Here is a 22,479-nt window from a genome sequence, read left to right as displayed (position 1 = left end):
CTGGGGTAAACGGTGTTTCCCTTTTTGTCAGTGATGCATCGTCAGGGGTTAGGTTTCTGTATTTTCTGGTTGATCCTTAAAGTAGCTGTGACTTTAACAAAGTTTTATTTTCCTTTGCTGAAAGGTTTTACTTTCCCGTCTGACTCTCTGACCTCCGTTTCTTATGACTGCAGCAAACATTTTCTCACTTTGAAGATTTGACCCACACAGTATTTTTCTGTAACTCAAGTACTCCTCTAGTTTTAGGAAACTTTTGTCGTACAGCAGGTAGTTTACATGTTAATGAGAGGCGATTTCTAATTTCAATAATGTGAATGTGAACGTAAATCGTTCATGTTGATGGAATCAAGCACCTTGTAATTCCCAAGTCATGAGTTACACGCTTTGTGAAAGCATCTGTTCCTGAAACATGCGTATGTGTATGTGCGTGTTTCTCCCACCAAATAATGTGACACGAGTTCTCTGTGTGCAGACCTGTTCACCTCTGCTGTCTTAGTATCTGTAAACCGTACACGTGCTGCAGTGAAGCATTTCAAACGGCTTTCGATCTTTCCAACGTGTCTGAAATTTGACTATTTATTTATTTTTTTCTTCAATTTTTGATTTTGCTGTTGCGTGTTCTCTATCAGCCATTAGATGTTGTACTCATTCTATATCATGCCTCTGATAACTTATAGTATCGTAGATGACGGACTGCACAGAATTTATTGGATGGATTTATCCATAATCAGAGGTGTATTATCAGTGCCTGTAATAAATCCTAAAGTGTTTGGAGCGACTGTGGAGTTGCATCCTGATAAATGTGGACTAACCCTCATTAAGGAAGTCAGGTAAACAATTGATCATGACCAGTACTGTATCATTAGATTTCTTTGTGAAACACTTGCTGCTCTAGTTTGTATATTGGAGGTAGACCAATGCTAAAGTCAATAGGACTAAAATAATTGCACTGGGAAAAAAAATGACCCCAATTGTCTCACAACATAGTTCAATACACGGGACTGAACTGGTTTAAAGTCCCATTGACTAAATAATCTGCCTAAAAAAACCCAACATGAGCTGTAAGTATTTCTATGATGAATCAGATCTTACCTTCTAATTGTAGTTGTATTTTATTTTGAAATTCAACTGTAAATTTGTTCTTGTGTAAATACGTTTTTTTTTCCTGCTGTTTTTCTTGTGCACATTTTCAAGTGATTAAAATATCAAATGCAGTGTGGAAATAAATTTTAATATAAAAAATGGTTTATAAAAGTACTACATTTGTTTATTTTATTTTTTTCATTTTCTGACTATGTATTTATGTGTTGTGGCCACATGGTGGTAGTGCTGCATAATGACACTTAACACTGATAAATAGCTAATCAGATTAGATCTGAGATTCCTAAGGGAAACTTTATTTGGCTGTATGCATTGTGTTTATCTGACATATTTTAGATGCTCACATGCATTTGTAAGTGAAGGACTGACATTTTAATGAAGACTGAAATATAATTCCAGGCAACACCCACATCCACAGCCCATTAAAATAAACAAATAAATACCCCATAAAAATGGCAAATATTCAAATGAAGCACGTATGATCATAACAGCACTTTTTCTGTGTTTTCATTCCTCTCATATGAATGTGAATAATTATTACTTTGATTTTTTTTTTGCATTTTTACATGCAGCATTTTACATTATGCAGCACCTTAATAAGCTCACATCATCTTTGAATCCTGTCCCTCACTTAATCATTTGTCTGCAGCTTGTTTTATTCATCGTTTAATTGTAATTTGAGGCAGTAATATTGTGTTTTGCGATTTACGCTAATACAGAAGACCGGTAGAGACGGAGGGGAGGTGAAAGAGAAACTCCCCCTGAAGACAAAAACGAATGTCAACAGTGATGGAAGGATCAATATTTAATGTTCAGCTTTATTGAGAGCAGCAGAGTGTTAATTGGCCTCGTGGGAGAAGAATATTGACTCGTTGCTGCCTGACATGCCTTATGAGTGCTGTTGGACTTTCATTCTGTTCTTCTTCACCACACCTAATAATTGCTTTCAGGTGAATTAACACACCCACTATGCACATTCCCACTTGATTAACGCGCAGCTTATTTAATTTCTCTGCTTTTCTTTTGACAGGGATGGCTTCATTTGAGAAGTGTGACTGCTTTGCAAATCAGCTAACCAGCATGTCTGTACTGTATTGTGTGCAAATGATTGGTACACAAGTCACCTAATCCAACAGAGATCCACATGTGAATGTGTATTGGAAGTAGCAAACTAACTTTCTGACATCACCCCTCACATCTTGTACTCATTTTATCATGATGTATTAGAAGTAGACATTACAAGCACAAAAGGTTTGGAACCACCTTTTTATTGTAAAGTGAGATCAAATTGTACACCGGTGATACTTATATCTATGTTTCAATTATGTATCTTCAAAGTGTAAAAGTCTACAAGTGACCCAAACCATGACCTTCGCCAAGGCTTTTACTGTGAGAGTAGCACTTTGACATTTTGGGAAATTAGCATATTTTCAAGAGTAACAACATGAAAACATGAATGCCCATAACTATGCAGCTAGAGCCAGCGGTCGATTAACATAGTTTAGCAAGTATAGGAAACCTCTAGCCTGTGAAGGTTATAAAAAATAAAACGAATAAAATAAAATCACCAATCAGTATACTGCTAACTTAGTACCATGTTGCATTTGATCTAATCTATGAGAGTTAGTCATTGTCATCTAACTGCATTATGTGTAAATGTGTTTTTCAAAAGTATATTTGATCAAACTGACACTATAACCACAACACTTTTTTGTTGGTTTCAGGAATTCAGGACACTCTAAAATGTGCAGTTATATGACACAACACCATTCCTCAAATGTCACAAGTTTTGAGAGAGCATACAACTGGCATGCTGACTACTTAAAAGAAATGAAAGTGTTGCATTTACATTTCCCTTTATTGTATTTCACATTATATGAAGATTATGAAAAATTCTCTCACTTTTTGGCTTCATAATCACTTAAAAGGGAGTAGAAACTCTTTTCCTTTTGACGGTAATCAATCATGTCAGACAGTGAGACCTTGTGTCGTCTTATCTTCAAACAAAATATCACCAACCACAGTGAACTTCTCAGACAGACAGCTTGGGCAGAGAGTTCCACTTTCCCTTTAACTGCAGCGTAAAGTGTACGGAGTTGAGATAATATAGCCTCCTGTAATCTGCTCAGTGAGCACATTGATTGGTGATGTGTGGGCCTAACCAGATGCTCTTGTTTCACAGTTAAATAATGTGATTTGTACAGCTGCTGGTGCTCTTGATTTACCGGGGGATTACTATCCATGGGGTATCATGTCTATGTGAAATGGTCTGGGATGAGATTTAGCCTGGCTTATGTTAGGAAGTTAAATAAATACAGGGAGAGAAATGCACTTTTAACATATAATTATGCTTTAAAACCTCTTTCAGTGTTATTTTCCTATTTCTGTTTGGCCAGAATAAGAATCTCTGTGCATTTCTCTGCTTATATCTTTGGATTAAATAAGTACAGGTATCATTACTACCAAGAATGTTTTGTTTTCTGACAGTCAGCGAGCTATGCACTTGAACCTGCTGTATGACAACAACAAAAAAACACGCTAATTTTGCATTTAATTTCTTTTCAAGTCATGTGGAAAGAAGCCCAAAGGCTCAGGGAATCAGTGAGAGAAGAAAACACTGAGGCTGAAAATAAAGAAAAAGAGAGAAGATACAGTGAAGGCGAAAAACAGGCACAGACAGCCAAGTGGTAGTTAAAGGCATTTTTCTGGGCGGCAATGAGGCTCTCAGGAGGACAGGGTCAATATTCACCACCCCGACTCCCATTTCTGAGCATCCACAGAGTGAATCCTCTAGCTAAAAATACCAACGCTGCTGCTTTATGACCAGAACTGATGAGCCGTGATATCGCTGCCTGCTCTCTTAATGCGACTACAGAAATCAACCTTGTCCCCTCTCGGCGGATGTGCTGTTATCAAGCAGGGCATGCTGGAAAGAACAATATTTTTAATAGGCCTGTAAAAGCAATTTAGCATTAAATTAGAGGGTAAGGCCTTCGTTTGAAATTTTTTTTTTTTTTTTTTTTTTTTTAAGAAATCAAACCCGTGTTTCAGTCCCTGAAGCACGAAGTTTCAACAAAGAGAGCACCATGAGAGTTAGACGGAGAGATAAATAAAACCTGCGGGAAATAAACACTAAGCAGGAGATGGTGAGAGTGTGTGAACAGGGAGGGTGATTGTGAGATAGCTGACAGCGAGCAGGTTAAGTGCTTGCTCTTGTTGACAGAATGGAGCTCCTTAAATTGAACCATCTGCTGTAGATCTCTGCGTATAAGTGCATATCTATATTAGTTGTATAAGTGTCAGTGATTATTAAACCCAGAGAGCTCTCCTGTTGAACTCTAGTTGTGCAGTGGAAAGTCAATTAGGACATCATAGGTCCGAAGGGGCCAACTTCTTTGTTATAAAGTGCCAAAAATGTATCTGGAAAAAAAAAAATGCGGGCCAAAAATAAATGATGTTATATTAAATGACATTATAATAAAATGTAATATATTTGACAGAAAATTAACATTCTAAATCTAAATTAACATTTCCAAATAATTGCAACACTAACCAGCATAATAGTAGTTCTATTATTTTGCGTCATTTCTATTGTCATCCTGTCAATTCTTTCTAAAAATGTTCTGGAACTTTTGTTCTCTGATCGTAGCACAGATATCTTGATAACAGATGAGATGGATTGCCATTGAATTTTGTGAAGACATTCAGGTCTCAGAATAAGACATTCTTCTAGCTTTGGCCATCCCGTGACGATTTGTCCTTGCTTCTTTCTGCTGTTATTAGCAACCGCAAAAGAAAAAGAAAAAAGTCTATGACTGAAAGCTCCAGAACAGCTACTAAATGGACTAAAACTCGAAACATATATGATTAATGGACTTGGAGCTTCCGCATCTGAATGTCTGAATTCAGTTTTTTTATTTGTAGTAGTTGTCAAGTAAATGCAGCCCTCCACTATATGTCAAATGCCATTTATTAACTGCATCATTATGTCTCATTAATGACCCCAGAGAAACAATTCATGCAGACAAATATCCTACAAAGGAGAAATATAAATGCTTTTATTCTGTTAATCACAGTGTCTCTTATGTATTATATAATTTCTATTCAAAAGAGAAAGAAAAATACACTGTCCATAAAAAAAATCAATGCATTTTATGAGGACATTAGTGGTGAATGTACAGTATGTAGGTGGACACTTTAATAGAGATGAATTCATTGGTATCATGGTTGTGTGTAATTACTGTGTGTGTGTGTGTGTGTGTGTGTGTGTGTGTGTGTGTGTGTGTGTGTGTGTGTGTGTGTGTGTGTGTGTGTGTGTGTGTGTGTGTGTGTGTGTGTGTGTGTGTGTGTGTGTGTGTGTGTGTTCGGTGTGTACTGAACATGCATCACTGAGCCAGTGTTGCTCTGTGTGGTGCTCAGACTGGTGCGATGATGAGATGTGTGCTCATTCATATGGCTTCTCTCTTTCTGTCTATACTACCTGTGCGTGTCTCGGTATGTGTCAAGTAATTTTTGCCTGTGTCTATGCGTGTGTGTGTGTGTGTGTGTGTGTGTGTGTGTGTGTGTGTGTGTGCGTGTGTGCGTGCGTGCGTGCGTGTGTGTGTGTGTGAACCCATCCACCCCACCCGCCCACCGAGCGACACGGAGTGGTGGCATGATGTTTGCCCAAAGGTGCTGTAATGGTTTTCACCACCATGCCACACATCCAACCCCGTATGTGTGTGTGTGTGTGTGTGTGTGTGTGCGTGCGTGTGTGTGTGTGTGTGCGTGCTTGTGTGTGTGTGTAATGCAGCTATATTTAGAGACACGGCTGGCCAGTAAACACACTGAGTAATACTGAGATGCGTCATTTTAAGATCCTATGACTCTATCATCTAAACTTAATGCTTCCACAGACACACACAAACTGATTTCCATATAGCACAAGTCGACAGTTTCTTTTTCACCTGCAGGGCAGTTTGTGATACTTGTGATGTGGTGATGATGTGGCATACACTTCTGCACAGGTAACGCAAGAGCAGTGTATTCTTTTGTGTCCTTGTTGCACACAAATCAAATCAAATATGACATCGGCTTTATTCCTCTTGATACCACACACATGCTCTCTGATAAGGTATGATAAGCACACACCTACAAGTCAAAGAGTCCAAAGTACTGTAGGTCTCTTTTGCAAACGCTCACAATACAATGACCTCATAATGTGACTCTCCTTCTTATCCCTTCACATTCATCATGCTGTCATTCTGTTCTCTGCCAGCGGAGGGTCTCCCTTTCAGTTAATTAAATCAGATGCTTATCCTCATGGCTTGGAGAGCGAGGGAGAAGACAGAGGGAGACAGAGTTATTTATCACAAACACTAATAATAATAACACTTATATTCTCCTTACAGACTACTGAGACGAGAGAAGTGTCCAGAAACATGGACACACATGAGGGGGGTGGGTGGGGGGGTGGGGTGGATAGGCAACATACTCTGTAGGGACTCAAACCTAACCTGATGTACCAGATGGTCTCTCACACGGAAACATCTGAGAAGTCTGCCTTGGAAACTGTTTGGAAAAGGGCAGGCACTTTTGAGAAATACCTGGCAGGGGATTGGATGAGCCATCTGCCAATCATAAAGTCAACCAATCAGATCATTGTTCTGTTCCAGGCCTGCCAGTTCTTGCTCATAGAATGCTGATTGGTCGGTGCAGTCGGTGGCTTGAGGCCTGCAAGATGGGTTCTTACAAGTTTGCGTGATTTTGCAATCTCATGAATCCAGCTAGCTGGCAAGGTAAAGCCAAAATAAATTAAAAAAAAGGTTTTGGAAATATATACAAAATCAAGTGGTAACACCTCAGTGGTGCACTCCAGTGATATCAGTCAAACTAAGCATATTCCACTCGGAAAGTGGGACATTTTTGAGAGCGCCACGAGGTAGGTTTGACGTCACTCGACACAGCAGCATTTGTGGTAAATGGAAAAAAATATTTGTGAAATAGCCAAACCTGGTCAGCTAAGCCTACGTAGTTGGCAAGCAGAGTTAAATGCTTAAAACGTCAGGACATTAAAACATGTAGAAATGTATTGTAATAATATTGACCTCAGGAACATTCATCCCTGTGTTGGTTTACATGGAGGATGAAAAGGTTGTTTGTCACTTTTTTTGCATACCGACAGCAGAAATAGAGCACATTTCTTGGAGGCGTTCATGTTGCCTGTTTGTGAATTCTCTCCACCAAGAAGTGAGATGTTTCCAAAATGGTAACTTGCCCAATTCCCAGCTGCCTGAACGCCAGATTAGTATAGGGTGTTGTACTGCTGTAAACTTGAAGGAAGAGGCGGAGGCTGTCCGTGATGACATCATCGGGGGAAGGGGGGGGGGCCTCAATGGTGCCATTGTTGCCCAGGGCCCCATAACAGGTTAATCCTGCCGTGGTAGATGTGGCGTGTTTTGTGCCAACAGACCCACATTGAAATGAACAGAAGTACACTGAATTGAGCTGATGTGAATGAGGGTATTGAGGACAGGGGGAAATGTGTGCACACACACACACACACACACACACACACACACACACACACACACACACACACACACACACACACACACACACACACACACACACACACAGGAAAGACTTTTCATGACAAATTCATTCTGTTTGATTGATTGATGATTGTATCACTGCCATTACTTCCATGCCAGTAAATGTGAAGCTGCTGGAATTTAAATGAACTATACAGAAGTCAGCTGAAGTGAACTGGATTTGGAGGATTGAAGGGACGGACAGAGAGAGAGGGAGAGGGAGGGGAAGAGAGAGGGGAAGAGAGGCTTGAAAGGAAAAAGAGAGAGAAAGGAGATGGGAGCAGAGGAGAGAGAAAGAGAGAAGTGACATCACATCTCCCAGCGCCTCTCTCCCTCTCTCTGGCACCTTTGCTCCACTTCTCGCCGAGGAGGCGCGCACACAGTTTCTCCCTACCCTCCTTCACGGCTCGTAAAAAAGAAAAAAGGGGCTGGACCGCAGTACCAGGGGAAAAGGAAGAAACACAAAATATTTCTGACAGGATGAACAACAGTTTCCTGAACATGGCGACGATAGGCGACTTCGACCCGCTGAACGCGACTATTCCTGCCACCAAAGTTGAAATCACGGTGTCCTGCAGGTAAGGGAATGTTTAACCTGGTGTTTTGGTTTTTTTTTTTTTTTTTTTAAGTCCGAACGGGTTTACGGGAAAAAAAAACAAAAAAAAACCCACCACCGAGCCGTAGACAGCAGCTGGGAGTCAACCTGCACGGCCAACTCCGTTCAAGTTTCTTTTTAGTGAGTTGAGGGACTTTTACAGAGATTACCATCGAGAACTGCGTGAAAAATGTGACATTTACGCGGAAACGTGAAAGTGTCTCGGTTTAGGACTGGGTTTTTTTTTGTGTGTGTGTGTGTTTTTTAAAAGCTGAAGTGTGCTTGCCAGTTTGACACTTTTACTCCACTTCAAGGCTGTTAAAACGAGTTTGAATAACTCCTGAAACAATGACAACATAAGCACAGGACTATTAGAGCTAAAACTTCGTGTAATATGCGAGAGGTGTAACATTTAAAAAAAAAAAAAACCCTGTAAGGTCCAAGTAATTTTTGAAAAGGCCTACAAATTATTACGTTTACCGGCATGTTTTTAAGTGAAACGCCATATATTAGCATAACATGGGAATATCAAAAGAAGTACAATGCAGCAAGATAAAGTACAAGCTGGCTGTTTGAGTTGGGTTCCCTGTTCATAAGTTAATGCCAAGTATTTAGACGTGATTTGACATTTCGTTTTTGGCAGGTGACCGTCTTGTTGCTGATTGGTCACCTGTTAAATGAGGTTATCATTTTATCCAATCAGAAGTGAGCGATATGGTCTTTAATTAATGTCACGATATTTCAGGGTATATCTGCGATAGCGTTAAACATATTTTCATATCTTCAAGAATGACAATACAAAACACTGAACAAATATTTTTGTTATTAATTTCAAGAATATACATTTGCAACCAAATATCTATATTTTTACGTTAGCACGGACGTACCAGTTTACCTTCAGGTACACCGCGAAAATAAACAAAACGTATTAATTAGTCCCTTAATTTGTAAACGGTAATGGTAATTTACAAATGAGATTGGGAATCAGTACAAGATACAGCAGCTTTCAGCTGTGTGTTACGTAACATTATGTTACGCTGCGTTACGGTATGAGATGATTACATCAAGTCAGGATATTGCCTTTATCGTAATGTTAATTTTTTTCAGTTATCGTGTGGAAAATTATACTGATATTCCTGTGAATGATATTTCACGGCACACCCTAATATCCAACCCATGTAATGTGTTAAAATTGTTCCATGCCATGCAGTTGTGGTTGTGTGGACTTGTGAGCGTGTAACTGACGTGATGGAAACTGGCGGGGAAGACGGGGCTGGTGTGTATTTAACCTCCTTTTCAAAAGGGTCTTTCTCAGCCAGCGAGGAGTTTCCTCTCTGTGTGCAAAGCAGGCGTATAAACGCAGAGTATGTGTGTTTTTGTTTTTGTTTTTTTCCCCTGCCAGAATGGTGACCCACGGTGGGCTGCACGCTGTACCCATCTCACATCAGCCAAATGTTTTGAGGAACCCCTCTGCCAGCGGATCAAATTAAATGTGTAGCCTCTATCAGATGCACTGTGCCTGTGCTGTCAGTCACGTACTCTGCCGCGACCTAATACACCTTTTTAAATGGTTAGAATAGTGAGTGAACAGCTGACAGTGTGCAGGGTGGTGTCGCTCCTCTGAAGCTTGCACTGTGAAATCCGCTACGGTGCTTCTAGTCGACACCAGTGGTACAAATGGATATCGTCAACAGTGTTGCATCTCTCAGGGCTTCAATAACGCAGTTAAAATGCTCAGATAAGCTGAGAATCGGTGCAGTGGAGGAGGAAGTGAATGGACATTAGTCTGTTTTGAGAATTGGAACAGAGCTTTTTTTTTGGTTTTTTTTTGTGGAGTTTGTATCCGGAAGCTGTAATTCTACATTTCCTGCAGTTATTCTGATATTAACCAGAAAAGTGAACTTTTCCTGAATCTCATAAAAAGAAGAGGCTCTTCTTAAGGCTCTGAAATTGAAACTTAAAAAGGCTCGTTTCCCTGTCCTGTTGTGTACCATTTGGCAGCGTTCCACGCTGTCAGTGCATTGTTGTGGTTTAGTCTGTATTTTTCAGGTTATTTATTTTTTTTTTTTACTTCAAACACAATATGTCTTTGTTGGGAGACTGGCTCCACTACAAGCATGACGCAGACCAGTCACGGTTCATATTTGTGCGTGACTTCCCGAGTCGCGAGGCACAATGTGTGACGCACTCAGTCATCCTATTGGTCGACGTCAAGGAACACGATATGTCTAAGTAGGTAAAAAAAAAAAAAAATGCTAGACTTTTCATCGGGGTGCCATGTTGTGTCCCACTCGCCGTTCTTCATTTACGTCACATTATAAGGTCTGTTTGTTGTTCCCAACGTCCTGACCATCGTGTTAAAAATCGGGCTCGATTTGTGATGTCTGAACTTGGCATTAATACAACTAATTGAAATGTCAGTCAGTCAGTGGATTTTGATTTGAAATATAAATAGAACACATTTCAGCTTTTGGACATTGATCGTCTCGTCAAAGATCAAACTTTACAACTCCATGTGATGCGACCGCTTCACTACAAGTCTCCGAGGAATGGACAGAAACCAGTTCCTTCCACAGCGTCGTCCCTCAGATACTGTAGTTGCTGTGTTTCCGGAGGGTTTTTAGTACCATCTCCTTAGTAACACATAGATCATGTCATCCTCCAGCAAATGTTTGGCAGAGTTGGTGTTTTGGTGGCCGTCCTACCTCCAACCTGAGGGTGAGCGGGGATGCCATGGTTACGGCCACGTGCGAGGGTGCGCGCTTATACGGCATATGTTGTGTGTTTGTGCATGTTTCGTAGTTTCTGTAAGTGGACAAACAGTGGGCAGTGCAGGATATCACCATGGTGACTACTTTTACTTTTTCTCCCTGTGTGTGTGTGTAGGGGTGAGTGTTAAAGTGAGAAATATTACAGAGGAGACAATGCGTTTAGAGAGAACAATATGAATGAGTGGTCATTAGATCAGACTAATGGATTGTAATATGTGTAATGTTGCTGCAGCGATAATCATTCACAAATGATCAAGATCAAGAGAGAACGACAAAAGGTTTCCATCTTAACGGGTTATTTAGTCCAGAGTGCCATGTTTGGTGTATTTACAGTAGGGATAGGCATTTCAAGCAAAAATACTTTTCCAAATTCACTCATGTCGTTTATGTTTTGAGGAAGTTTCACACACAACGTTTTGATGGCTGTAGTCGTCTTTGCATGTTTGTGCTTTTCAGTCTGTGGCATCTAATCTCACAGTTGTTACCTGCAAGGCTCCGGAGCCTGCTAGCAAGGTGTTCTTCAACTCCTTATGTTGTTTAATGGCGGCTTGCAGACAGCTTTTAGGTGCATTACCGCCACCTACTGACGGGTGTAATGCATTATAACCTGGCGGCGATTAAAAACAGGGGAAATAAGGAAGAATGATAGTCGCGAATACTTATTGATTTTTTTTTATATATATATATTGCAACGAATATTTGAAAATCATGTCCCATCCCTAATGTGTAAAGTTATAATGCTCGTCCATCTGCAGAATATTAATCGCCATTGGATAATCAATGATGAAAATGCTCAAATTGTCTGAAAAAAAGGACATTTTTGAGACACTGGTTGACATTTTTCACCATTTATACCAAACAACTAATAGATAAAAGGAGAAAACAATCAAGAGATGAATTAATAATGAAGGTAATTGTTATTTGCAGTCAAGACAGGCATGAGAGTTAATTTGGGTAATTTGCAATGCAAATCTGCATTCTCAGAAAGCTTGAAGTGCATATCCTTGTTAAAAAATGTCGTCCCCTGTTTTGGGGAAAAACTCGAACGGGGAATTTGCCGGTAAGCGACGTGGTTGTCTTACAAGTTTTCACTTTAAAACGAGAAGTTAAAATGTAGACTTGTGAACAATAAGAGAAAGCCAAGGAAAGAAAAGGACAGTGAGAGACTTTGAGCAGGTTGTCGAGTAGTTCTCCTCGTGTGATTCTTATAAAGTCAGTACATAACCATTGAAAAACTATTGACGGATCCTCTTAGCTTGCAACTCCAGCTAATTCAGATAATGCTCTGATTCTGTGGGGATGTGAAGTATGAACTTTGGCTCAGACTCAGAAGTGAGCTGTAGACATTGTGCCGATCGATGGGAGAGCCCGAGGAACCAGCTAGAATCAATACGCTACCAGCTCTGCCCACTGCGTCGCACAAAAGCACGCATGCACAGAAGTCTGTTCGCACATACTGTATACCGAGCTCTACAAGTAGAATAAATTACACCCCGATGCACTTTAGCATTTGCCACCCACATGCTGGGACGGCAGAGCCGGTGGTGAATGGCGTCGAGTCCGAATATTCCATTACGGTCATCGATTGCGCCGGCACACAGGTCGTTAACTGTTTGTTGTTTTTTTTAAATGCACAAAACCAGTGCTTGTAATGTTTCAAATAAGTGACAAGTTTTTGTGTCGTACAGCATTTGTTTGATCACAGATTTGTTGTTGTTTTCTCATTAACTATGTACAGATGCCTTAGTTTAGTTTCTTAGCTTTGTTTTTTTTTTTTCTATTATGTCTGTGGGTGTAGAAAACGGTATCGAACCACAATAGTCTTATTATAAAATGTTATATTTGATCTAGGGCCGCAACTGACATTTTTTCATTATTAGTTCATGTGCGGATTACTTTCTTTGTGTTTTATGCAGTAATAGTTGATGAAATATCAGAAAGTAATGATTAGTTGATTAATTAACCAGTTGATTGACAGAAAACTATTTTGGGATTGTAATAATTCATGCAAATTCAACCAATCGCAAAAAACCTTGCGGGAGCTTTCAGTTTTGCAAAATTCCCACCATTTTTCTGCAGTAAAAGCCCCTAATAGAAGCTCTGCTGAGGCCGTTACAGCACAAAGGAATTCTTTCCAAACAAAAGTTCGCTTAATCAACATTAAAACTCCTCATTTACAGTTCGCAAGGCTCTTCACCCGCTCCTCTCCTCATGCTGCTGGTGGATTGCTTCATTTCAGATTGTCTGTCGTGCAGAGATAGAAACACACAAACCCGCAATCAGGCTTGTAGCTCCAGAAGAACGAGAGGGGGTAACAAATGAGAGGACTATTTTCTTCACAATTTTCTTTCCCAGTGTCTTTTGACATGCTCCACACATCTGTTGACTGTAATAACTCTCAGGTTCTCCGTCCTCATCGTCTGTCTGCTCTCTCTCCAATGCTGAGCAGTGAGACGGATGAAAAGGCTATTTAACATAGGCTATTCCTTGTGGTGCAACTGTTCACCTCAATACAAACGATACAGACAACCTGCAGATAAAACACATGAATGTTAAGACGCTGTGTCCCAAAGTTAGTCCATGTCCTTACAAATGTGTTCCTGGTTCAAGTAAAGACTGTTTTGAAATGTGAAAAGAGGCCAAATTTAAAATCAAGGTCATATTTGTGCAGGCCTGAAGGCAGAGAAATGCAACTGCTGTGATCCTAATGGATTCACTCAAAAAATGTGTCATCGTATCAGCTTCAAACCACCAGTAGTCCTGCGGCTTTTGATATTTCTGTGGAGCTCAGGCTGATCTCGTGGGACACATTGATTGTTTGAATCGGAAGATGTGCTCTAATTACACAATTAGAAAGATTCGACTGGATAATCTATCATTTAAAACGGGACATACTTCTGCATTGAGGGAAAGTGTCAGGCAGGGTTCACGCTGATTTTTGAATCTAACCTTTTATTGTGGTGTCGACTACCGAAGCGCTGCCTCGGGGAGCGGCGGGTAAGGGTTCCCTTTGCATCGGAGCCACAGGCTGCATCACTGCACAGTGCATGGAGGCTTCCCACACACGGTGCATATAGCGTAGTGTCTGAGTCAGCTGGCCGTGGGCCGTCCAGGTAATCATATGCTCCGTGGTGGTATTGTGAAGCGGTCGATTTGTATTCTGTCTCTCGGTGGAAATCCCTGTCCTTTTGTCTAATTTTGAATGGGCTCATTTGGCAGCATGGGCAGACGCGTTGGCAGGCTCATACCAACAGTTTGACACCGGGAGCATATTATAGCAGGACATCCCTTTCTCTTTCTTCGTTTAACTGGTAAAAGCGCTGCTGTCGCCCGGTGGCTGGTGTCACATCAGTGCTGAAAACAAACTCCTAGGGTGAACTTGTTACACCAGTTTAAAATGTGCATATGGTTTTCCGGGAGCTGCTTTAGTTCCTCCATTAAGAATACCTCACGGGGCATTCTTTTGGCAAACAGTGGCATTTCAAACGCAGCTAGTTTCAGCGTTGGTCACTGGGGATGTTTTACACCTGTGATACGAGTCAACTGTACAAAGAGAGTAATAAAGGAGCATTACTCGAGCTCCAGACAGCAGAATTAGGGTAAATTATTGGCTTACTGACGAGGAAACTCTGAAATTAAACGAGACAAACTGTTATTGGATTATTTAGGCACCCGTTATTTGCAGCCTAATCTGTCTCATCTCTGGCTTCACGTAATTTCTACCCTGAGGGACGTTTGTCTTTCTCTCATATTGTTGACACAACTAGCCAGCACAGTCAGTCTTATAATAACTTTGTGTGTGTGTGTGTTGACCATTTGTAGTCTTTCCTGTGGACTTTACCTCGGTTTTTCACACTCTGCTCTGTGTTTTTAACAGTAACTCTACGATAGCTTTGTTTGCCAGAGGAATCTGTTCAGATAACAGTCTCACCTCTTTACTAGCAGAGTTGGGTTTTTTTTGGGATGGAGCTGCCACAAGTCAGTGTTTTTTTTTATTGTTTTTTTGTTTTTTTTATCTTCATATTTCACTGTAAACAACAAGAATCCAGTCTTTCCCATTGGACTGAATTCCATTTTGTGAAAAATGGAGGTTGTGCGAAGTTGGATCGTACAGAAGCAGACTGCTGAGTTTGGACTGCTGAGTTATGGCCATTACTGTAATGAGCAATTCATTCTTGGTCGGCATTAAAAGAATTACTAATACTCTGATTCAATGTCTTTACATCCTGGAGGCACGATGAACAATGGATGGCAAATATTTCGAAACTATTCATCCCAGCAGCGATGCAAATTTGCAACAGCTGTGCAAAACATCTTTTTTTAAATGGACACTGCTGACGTTGGGGTATTACAGTATACCTCCGTAGGAGAGAAAATTAAATCCTGTTGTAAACATGCGCTCCTTTTCCGTTTTTAAACTGCCGCGGAGATGCTGTAACGGGACGCGTCAGTCGGTCCTGATACAGGCGGCTGATCTGAGAGGAGGACTTGGGAATATTTTGAGTCCAACACGGATGGAGCTGTGTCCCCTTGTTGTCGGGTGGTCTGCTAATCCCTCTGCATGGGAACTTCGAGTGCAGCATCTGAATGAATAAACTGGAAAGCAGGGATGTCATGTACGACCGGTTGGTGCCTTCACTTGCAGTGCAAAAGTTTCGAAAAACTGACCTCCTTCCAAAAAAGTAAAACAAGCTAAAAGCTTTTTTTTTTTTTTTTTTTTTTTTTTTTTTTTTTGCCAGACAGTTTGAAAAATAATCTAGTGATGTGGAAATGAATCACGCGGGAACAAAACCACCCCCGGTGTGTAAATGCCTTTTTAAAGCTGCACGTTTCTATGTGGTGTTTTTCTGACACTGGTTTCTCAAACTTGTTATTCATCTCTGACTGAATGACATACTTGTGGCAGCAAAGTATTTAGTGTCAAGATATTGCTGGAGCTAAATAACGCCACCGGTGTTTTTAGCCTGTGAATGGGTTTCCTCCTTAAAGGTCATGTTATAAATTGTATTCGGTCCCTCCCCCCCCGTGGACTTCACACCATTGATTGACATTATACAACCCGCTTAGACCTTTTGACTTTTGCCAGAAAAACAAATTGTAACGGCAGCTCCGTTTTATTACAGTGTTTCAACATGAACAATACGTATCAATCACACGTGTACTTTTGGCGCTATCACAAGCCAGTAGGTCTTTTTCTCTTGTGAAACAGCCACAGAAAATCTTCCAGCGTGCGGTCTTATGTTTTGCTCCGTCTGTAAGAGGTGAACCACTGCAGCTCCGCCCTTTAACATCCCCGGTCACGACCCGCCGGACGATCTATTTTCAGGCTGCTCACTCCCTCTCCGTCTCTGGGATTGGGATTGCGGTGACCTTTTTGGCCCCATAGAAGGCACATAATAGCTCTCTTGTTGAAGACGCTGCTGACAACCGTCACTTTGAAGGGAAGACGGAGTTTGCCCGCTGCGCGCCGGTTCAATGCCGTGCAAAAATCACAAAAGGATGCGTGCGCGGTGACGCCGCTGCCGATAACCTTTTTTTGTTTTTTTGTTTTTTTTCCCTCTCCCCTCTGTCTGTTTACATGTGCTTCTCAACAGCAGGGAGCCCAAATGATTTTGGATGGGAGCACAGTGGTGCTGGCAGTCGCTGACGCAAAGCTATATTGAAGAAGCCCCTTTCTGAACTGCCATGAATTGATGCCATTGTGAGGTCTGTCTTACTGCGGCCCTTTTTCGAAGTGTGCTTTCGGCTGCCCTCGGAGTGCGTTAATGTGCATCTGCGAGCGTGTTTGTGTGCTCGCCAAAGTCCTACTCTGTAATCAGGTTCGGACTTTTTCTCGTCGAGTCAGTAAAGATTTATGCACTCTGAGGAAATTACTATCGACCTCGAGCCTTCTGTTGTCCGTTCACCGCGGGTGGTTTTCTACACAAGTCACCAGACGGTCTGCGCACCGTGTCACAACCTGTGTGTGTGTGTGTGTGTGTGTGTGTGTGTGTGTGTGTGTGTGTGTGTGTGTGTGTGTGCGTGCCACCCCACTACTACAAGCGAAAGTAATAAGTGCAGTAGTAACAGGCAGGCGCACATAACGGCCTTACACTCAAGGTTACACAGCTGCGGTGTTATTTTAAAATGCAGGTGATAAAACTCAAGGGCATACACACACTTTTAACATCAGCTACTGAGAAGCAGGCTGACTCCTGGATTGCATCCTTCACTCCCGAGTTACTGATCATCATGAAAAGTCACTTTGGAGTTTTAGGAGAAGCAGTTGCAGCTTTTTATGGCTGCTCCTGTGAGATTTTCCGCTAGTTTTTTTTTTTTTTTCCCGTATCGGTATCGAGTACGAGACGACTTCCTCACGTGTCCAGCGATAATATACTCGGAGAATAAATGAGCAGAGGGACCTGTTGACCCGTTGTCAAGCAGGCGTTTAAAAACTCCACCCGATGGGCCATCGGCGAACATGGCGAGGTCCTAAGAGCAAATGAATTCACCCATAACTACCGAGATGTACAGCAGGAAGCCCGAGGGAGCAATTCAGCTGAGGGACTACATATGAGCTCACATCCACATAACACACGCTCCCCTACGGTCCGCGCACACATGTGTCTCAACGCATTCAGACACACGCACACGCATGACTCGCAGACATTTCTGCTGCAGTGCCTTCCCCGTCCGTCAGACAGCTGATGACATTTTCAGCACAAGACACACACACACACACACACACACACACACACACACACACACACACACACACACACACACACACACACACACACACACACACACACACACACACACACACGAAAAATGCTCACATTTGATGCTCTGACATTTTATTTTCACACTGATGTCGATCGCCTCCGGTGGGACTTAAAGGTAAAATATAACAAATCAAAACATCTCCCACAAATCCTGCCAGACCGATTGGATTTTTTTTTTTTTTGACATTTCAGGTGGGATATCTGGATAGAAAATTGGTATATCCGATTCAGATTTTGTTGTTGTTTTGTTTTCCTCCCTCCAACATCTCGCAAAAGGAACTCTTCACACCACGCTCGTAGATTGTGACACTGATGGAGACGATTGGACTAGTAAGATTACTTTGACATACAGTAAATCACCCTCCCAGTCCTATTTACAGCGGCGAGAGAGAGAGAGAGAGAGAGCGGAGAGAGAGAGAGAGAGAGAGAGAGAGAGAGAGAGAGAGACAGAGAGAAAAAAACTGGCCTGATGAAGTCATCTCCATCCTGGTCACATCGCAGCAGAGGCTGCTCGAATTCCTCCAGGGATGCTGCCTCCCTCTCTGTCTCTCTCTCATGTAGAAGCCCCGGGCCTCGGCCTGCACATCCAAGCATGACTCTCCATTTCTTTCACATGCGCAAACACACACTCGGCCTCCTGTTGATAATGTTGGAAGAAGGCACAGATGTAGTGGCGAAAAAGGAGGAGGCTAATGCTGCACACGAGGAGTCGGAGAGAGAGAGAGAGAGAGAGTAAGAAACACCTTCATCTTTCTCTGCGGTTGCCTCATCGAAACAGTTACTGCATGCACGCTTACACTTGCCGTCCGTCACTCGGTAACACGGCCATGTGCGGACATAATCACAAACCACCTGCTCAGGCACGCACGCACGCACGCACGCACGCACGCACGCACACACACACACACACACACACACACACACACACACACACACACACACACACACACACACACACACACACACACACACACGCTCACTCGCATGAGCCCAATGAATTTTATCCACATGCAGCACACACGCTCAGTTTGATCCTCAGTGGATTTTGTATGTAAAACGTTTTGACCATTGTCCTCATTTCAGCCGTTACGCTCATACGTAGGCCAATGACATGTTGATGGAGGAAACTCTCAGAGTCGCACTAAACTGCATTGAAAGTGGTGACAAAGGCAATTAAGGTAAAAATACCACTAGCTAGCACAGATGTGTGGCTCTGCGTTGTGCGTGTGTGTGTGTGTGTGTGTGATGTGTATTTCATTGGCCGTGTCTGTGTGTCAATGGATAGTGGTGTGGCATATTTCTGTGTGTGTGTGTGTGTGTGTGTGTGTGTGTGTGTGTGTGTGTGTGTGTGTGTGTGTGTGTGTGTGTGTGCGCGCGCACGCACGCTGAGATGTTCTCTTGGCTCTCCCAGCCCTTGTCAAGAAGAATTAGGGCAGCCCTCTTAGAGAAGCAGACAGCGAATTCAAGCTGCTGATGCTCCCCTTCAATGTGTGTGTGTGTGTGTGTGTGTGTGTGTGTGTGTGTGTGTGTGTGTGTGTGTGTGTGTGTGTGTGTGTGTGTGTGTGTGTGTGTGTGTGTGTGTGTGTGTGTGTGTGTGTGTGTGTGTGTGTGATATATTGGAGGAGGGGATTGTGCATGTGCTTTTCTTCACGATCTGTAACAATTGAACAAAACTGGAGGGATGAGTAAAAAACTGAAGAGGGGAAAAATGGAGACAAGAGGAGGGAAAAAGGAGAGAGGAAGGTACCTGTAGCATCGTGCTCAGCGACCTGTTGAGAACATCTGAGCATGCCCAGTTGTCTCCTCTCGCTCCACATGTTTCCAAGAATATTCCTGGTCTGTTGCTAAGCGTGGGCGCACACGCGCACGTGCACACACACGCACACACACACATATAAAGTGAGTGAAAACTCCTATAGAGGCAGATGAATTAAAGTCGGGGAGAGTAACATGTGCCCGAAATGAAAACATTTTACTTTAAAGATTCCATCTGCTTCAGTGTAATACTGAATCTTTAAGCAGACATTTAAGGGGTTTAAAAAAGGAAAACGTCGCAGCGTTTCTCTCAGTTGACAGTCTTTGCATTATGCATGAGGTGTGTCGGCCGTTTCTTACAAGCCCATTTAAGCTCCCTTTTAACAGTATTCCTGGTATCAACATTTAATTAGAGTCTCCCAGTGAGGTTAAAGGGTTTCCTGCACTGCCAGACCCCCTCAGCAAAAACACACCAGTCCTCTCGCTGCCCCTTCGATTATCGTGGTCGTGTGGAGTGTAGCTGGCAGGTCTGTATCGTAGAGGAACAAAAATAATAGTCTCTTTTTCTCCTGAGAAGTACGAAAGTTCTGAAAGTTGTTCATGTTTTCCTGTCTTGTCTTTGTCAGATGAGCCCATTACCACTCGGTATTAACATGTGATATGTCTGGATGACGGTATCGGATCCCCAGGCTTTTGCATTTCCACCTGCTATTTATAAACGTCATTATCTCTGCCTGATCAGATCTAAATATGCAAATGCTCTCTGTGGAGGCGGCGAACTTGTCAACACGGTACATCCCAGGTTATTTTATAGCTAAAATCCCTTTTTTTTGTTCAGAGGGCCGACTCGGCTTGCTGTTGCTGCCACCTCGGGCTTCTGGCGTGCCTGCTTAAGCTGGCAGAGAGAGGCGGAGTTAGATGACCTTATAACTCAGGCAGATTTGTTTCTCACTGCGGTCACGCTGAGATTCAACCACCTCCAGGTGTCTTCTGGCATTCGTGTTACAATCACAATGTGTTCTCTTTGCATTTACACCTGCAATAATGCTGTGTTTCTCCTTCTCCAGATAGGACATCCACATTACAGTTGTAATTGCAAGAAAATGTCATTTCTCGCCACATTTTAAGGCCCTCAGACTGATTGTGCAGCATGTTATGCAGATTATTTTTCATTAAGGAGGCTTTTCATTTCTAAACCTATTAGTTTGTTTTCCTATTGGCATCACAGTGCTGGCTATTTTTAGCTATTTATAACCACTCAGTGATAGTGAAGGCGGTTGTGAAAAGTAACATCAACACAGATGATGTATAAAAAGTAAAAGCACCTCTAAAAATGTGGTCTTGATATTGTTTTATTTACTTTTTCCGATGTGTTCGTGTTATCTTGGCTTTGCTGATTTTTTTTTTTTTTTTTTCTGTGCATTAACTTTGTTAATGAAGTAATATTGCTTGGCCAGTTTGTGTTCGTGTGTGTGTGTGTGTGTGTGTGTGTGTGTGTGTGTGTGTGTGTGTGTGTGTGTGTGTGTGTGTGTGTGTGTGTGTGTGTGTGTGTGTGTGTGTGTGTGTGTGTGTGTGTGTGTGTGTGTGTGTGTGTGTGTGTGTGTGTGTGTGTGTGTGTGTGTGTGTGTGTGTGTGTGTGTGAGCTTGTGCATCAGTGAGGTAATGGACATCAGGAGGAGTTGAACTGGAAAATCACTGGACCGTAACGCAGGTCGCTCCACCTGCTTCTGTGTGTATCTACATACAGTATGTGTGGAACTGTATCTAGTTCAGTGAGATGGTGTCGCCGCTACAGAGCCTATTCAGGTCACGGTCAAACCGAGAGACAGACAGACAGACAGAAGGAGAGAGTTAGGGAGGGAAGAAGTATTAAACCAGGAGACGGAAGGAGAACAAATGCTCTGGGCTGTCACTGAGAAAACCCCTCCTCCCCTGAGACGACAGGACTCGGAAATATAACGTGCTGTCGTGATAAAGAGGAGGAACGATCTAAGGATTGGTGGATAGTCATAGGCGTGTGAAAGGCTCAAATAAGGACAGGACAGGTTTAAGGAGGTAGAGTTAAAGCAGAAGGAGAAACAGCTCAGATAGCAGCATCTAGTTCCAGGTAGGAAACGGCTGTAAGGGAGCGACTGGATGGGCGGCAATTTATATCATATTCATTGCTTGTATTTAGATGAGCCAGTTCCAGGGCTTTGGTATTGTGCATGCTCAATAACTCATGTGGCTTACTGGGACACTTCATGGAATACAGAAATTGTCATGTAGGGATGTGCATGTTAAGCAAAAATACAAGTGCTATTCACTGGGAAATATTCCACGATTGTCCAGAGACACTCCTCCCGACCCGTTCATGCCACAAACCCAACAAAACGCCATAATAATTGGAAAACCCTCGTCTTGGAAAAGTCGGATGGGAGGCATGTCTGTAGATGACGGCCATTGTTTGCTCTGCACGTCTAAAATCAAACTTCGTTTGACAAAGCCAGCCATTGATTGTTTATCTTTGGATGGATCATTTGCGCTCTCAAATTTTCATATATGGTTTTTAAAGGAGCTCCACACAGAAGTTTTTGATGGCTTTAGTCTTTGCATGCTTCTGCTTCTTTTACCGTAACATTTCATATCAGATCCGTACCATTTTTACGGGAGCCTGGCAGCAATTTCTTCTTCTTATGTTGCTTAATAGCTGTTGGCAAACCGCTTTTTGATTACTGTCGGCCTCTGGTGGTAATAATGTGTACTGGTTCAAAACAAGGGGAAATGTATTTCTTAAGACAAAATGAAAGTTGCATAAACTATTCAATTTTTTTTTTAAATGATTTTGAGAATATTTTGAAAGAAAAAAAGACCCATTTTCACCCGTGCTTCTCCTGCTTTGAGAGAACAAAGTATTTTCCGTGAAAAGGGTCTGTTAAGTA

General features: G+C 42.1%; 1 protein-coding gene across 1 annotated transcript in view; it reads left to right on the top strand.

Moving 5' to 3' along the window:
• The first annotated feature begins 7,977 nt into the window (after positions 1-7,977).
• Positions 7,978-22,479, top strand: part of LOC138621745 (copine-8) — an 82,921-nt gene continuing 68,419 nt past the window's right edge. The window contains exon 1 of the mRNA XM_069700004.1: positions 7,978-8,251. Within this exon, the coding sequence (XP_069556105.1) occupies positions 8,154-8,251 (98 nt within the window). The 5' untranslated portion in view covers positions 7,978-8,153. The remainder of the gene's footprint in view (positions 8,252-22,479) is intronic.

The sequence above is a fragment of the Brachyistius frenatus genome, unplaced genomic scaffold, assembly GCF_029030835.1.
Source record: "Brachyistius frenatus isolate BFR_SWC_R1_liver_20210118 unplaced genomic scaffold, ASM2903083v1 Contig_32, whole genome shotgun sequence".
In the NCBI taxonomy this organism is placed as follows: Eukaryota; Metazoa; Chordata; class Actinopteri; family Embiotocidae; genus Brachyistius; species Brachyistius frenatus.
Note: the sequence above shows the minus strand (reverse complement) of the source record. Positions and strands in the feature narration are given on the sequence as shown.